Source organism: Tupaia chinensis, unplaced genomic scaffold (assembly GCF_000334495.1).
Source record: "Tupaia chinensis unplaced genomic scaffold, TupChi_1.0 Scaffold000238_1, whole genome shotgun sequence".
Lineage (NCBI taxonomy): Eukaryota > Metazoa > Chordata > Mammalia > Scandentia > Tupaiidae > Tupaia > Tupaia belangeri.
In genome coordinates, this window is record NW_006159716.1 from 567,359 (window position 1) to 568,607 (window position 1,249).

The following is a 1,249-nucleotide window of genomic DNA, read 5'->3' on the forward strand; positions in this document are numbered from 1 at the left end:
CGTAGTCGACCACGGTTCTTGTCCCGGACCCGGTGGCTTAAACTCACACCGGGCGCCTGTGCCTTCGTTCCCAAGATCCCGAGAGGACAATGGAGAAGAAGGGATGGTGGCGTGGCCATTCCCCCTGGGGGGGGGGGGTGCGTTCTCACTTTCCGTCTCTCTTTCTGGTGAGCACATGAGCCCTATAGCAAAAAACGCTCCAAAAACAAAAGTTTTTTTTTTTTTGGACATTAGATGTTTTTGATTTTTCACTGAAAAATACTAAAACAAAATCTATGGTAGAGCCATGGCATTACTCAAGTTCAGAAAGCTCTTCAGGGAAGAGGTGAGCTCAATTCAGAGGGAGCAGGCTGGAGAGCTGGGTGGATGCTGGTGTGATGTCCAATGGAGGCTTCAGGGAAAATGAGCTCAGGGGCTCTGTCCCCTTGGGGAGCCAGTGGGAAGCAGCTCTGCAGGATTAGGGACACTTCCTTCGTGCTGTTAACGTAAAGGTGCTGAAATCTGTCTAAAAGACTGGGAATGCCCTCTTCTCCACGCAGTCCTCCTCCACTCTCCCTTCCATAATGCTCTACCTGAACTCCGGGTTTTGGGAGTTGAGAGCCAGCTTGAGACCAAGTGGGAACTTAGGCACAGTTAGAGTCAGGGCGTTCCCAGTCCAGGGAGGCTTCCCAGAGGTGGTCGCGGAAAGCAATGGGGAAACAGACTGGTGGAGGTAAAGACGAGGTGGCGGGCGTGCACAGGACCGATATCAGACAGGCATGGGTCAATCTGGGAAGGCCGTGGACGCCAGTGAGGAGAGAAGGAGCGCAGGGCGAGGAGCGGCCGATGGATGAAGCCTGTGATGAAGGCTTTGCAAGCAGGGGGCGTGGGCTGGCGACAGGAGGAGGGCGGGAGCGAGTGTGCCCTGAGTGTGCATGGGATAGCTATGAGAAGCGTCATGGGCAGCGGGCTGGCGACAGCAGAGGCAGGGTGCGGGTTCGGGGCGCGCGTCAGGAAAGCGGGAACGTGAGACGGGAGTAGCGGGGTGGCGCTCCTCCGGCCTGCCCTCTCCAGCGTGCGCGCGTTCAGGCTCCCGAGTTGCCTCCTTTGGTGGAAGACAGCGAGATTCGGGAGGTGGGGCGGCGGAGCAGCGAGGGCCCGGGGACGTGGAGCAGGGGAAGCGGGAGGCGAGCTCCAGCGAGGTGCGCCGTGCGTCGCGGGGGCTGGGCTGGGGGTGGGCCCGGACGCGGCGGGAGGGGGCGGGTGGGAG

General features: G+C 59.6%; 1 protein-coding gene across 1 annotated transcript in view; it reads left to right on the forward strand.

Annotated features, from left to right (window-relative positions):
- Nucleotides 1-690: 690 nt before the first annotated feature.
- DLK2 (delta like non-canonical Notch ligand 2) overlaps nucleotides 691-1,249 on the forward strand; it is a 5,911-nt gene continuing 5,352 nt past the window's right edge. Inside the window, exons 1-2 of the mRNA XM_014587817.2 lie at nucleotides 691-712; nucleotides 1,054-1,181. Of these exons, the coding sequence (XP_014443303.1) occupies nucleotides 691-712; nucleotides 1,054-1,181 (150 nt within the window). The remainder of the gene's footprint in view (nucleotides 713-1,053; nucleotides 1,182-1,249) is intronic.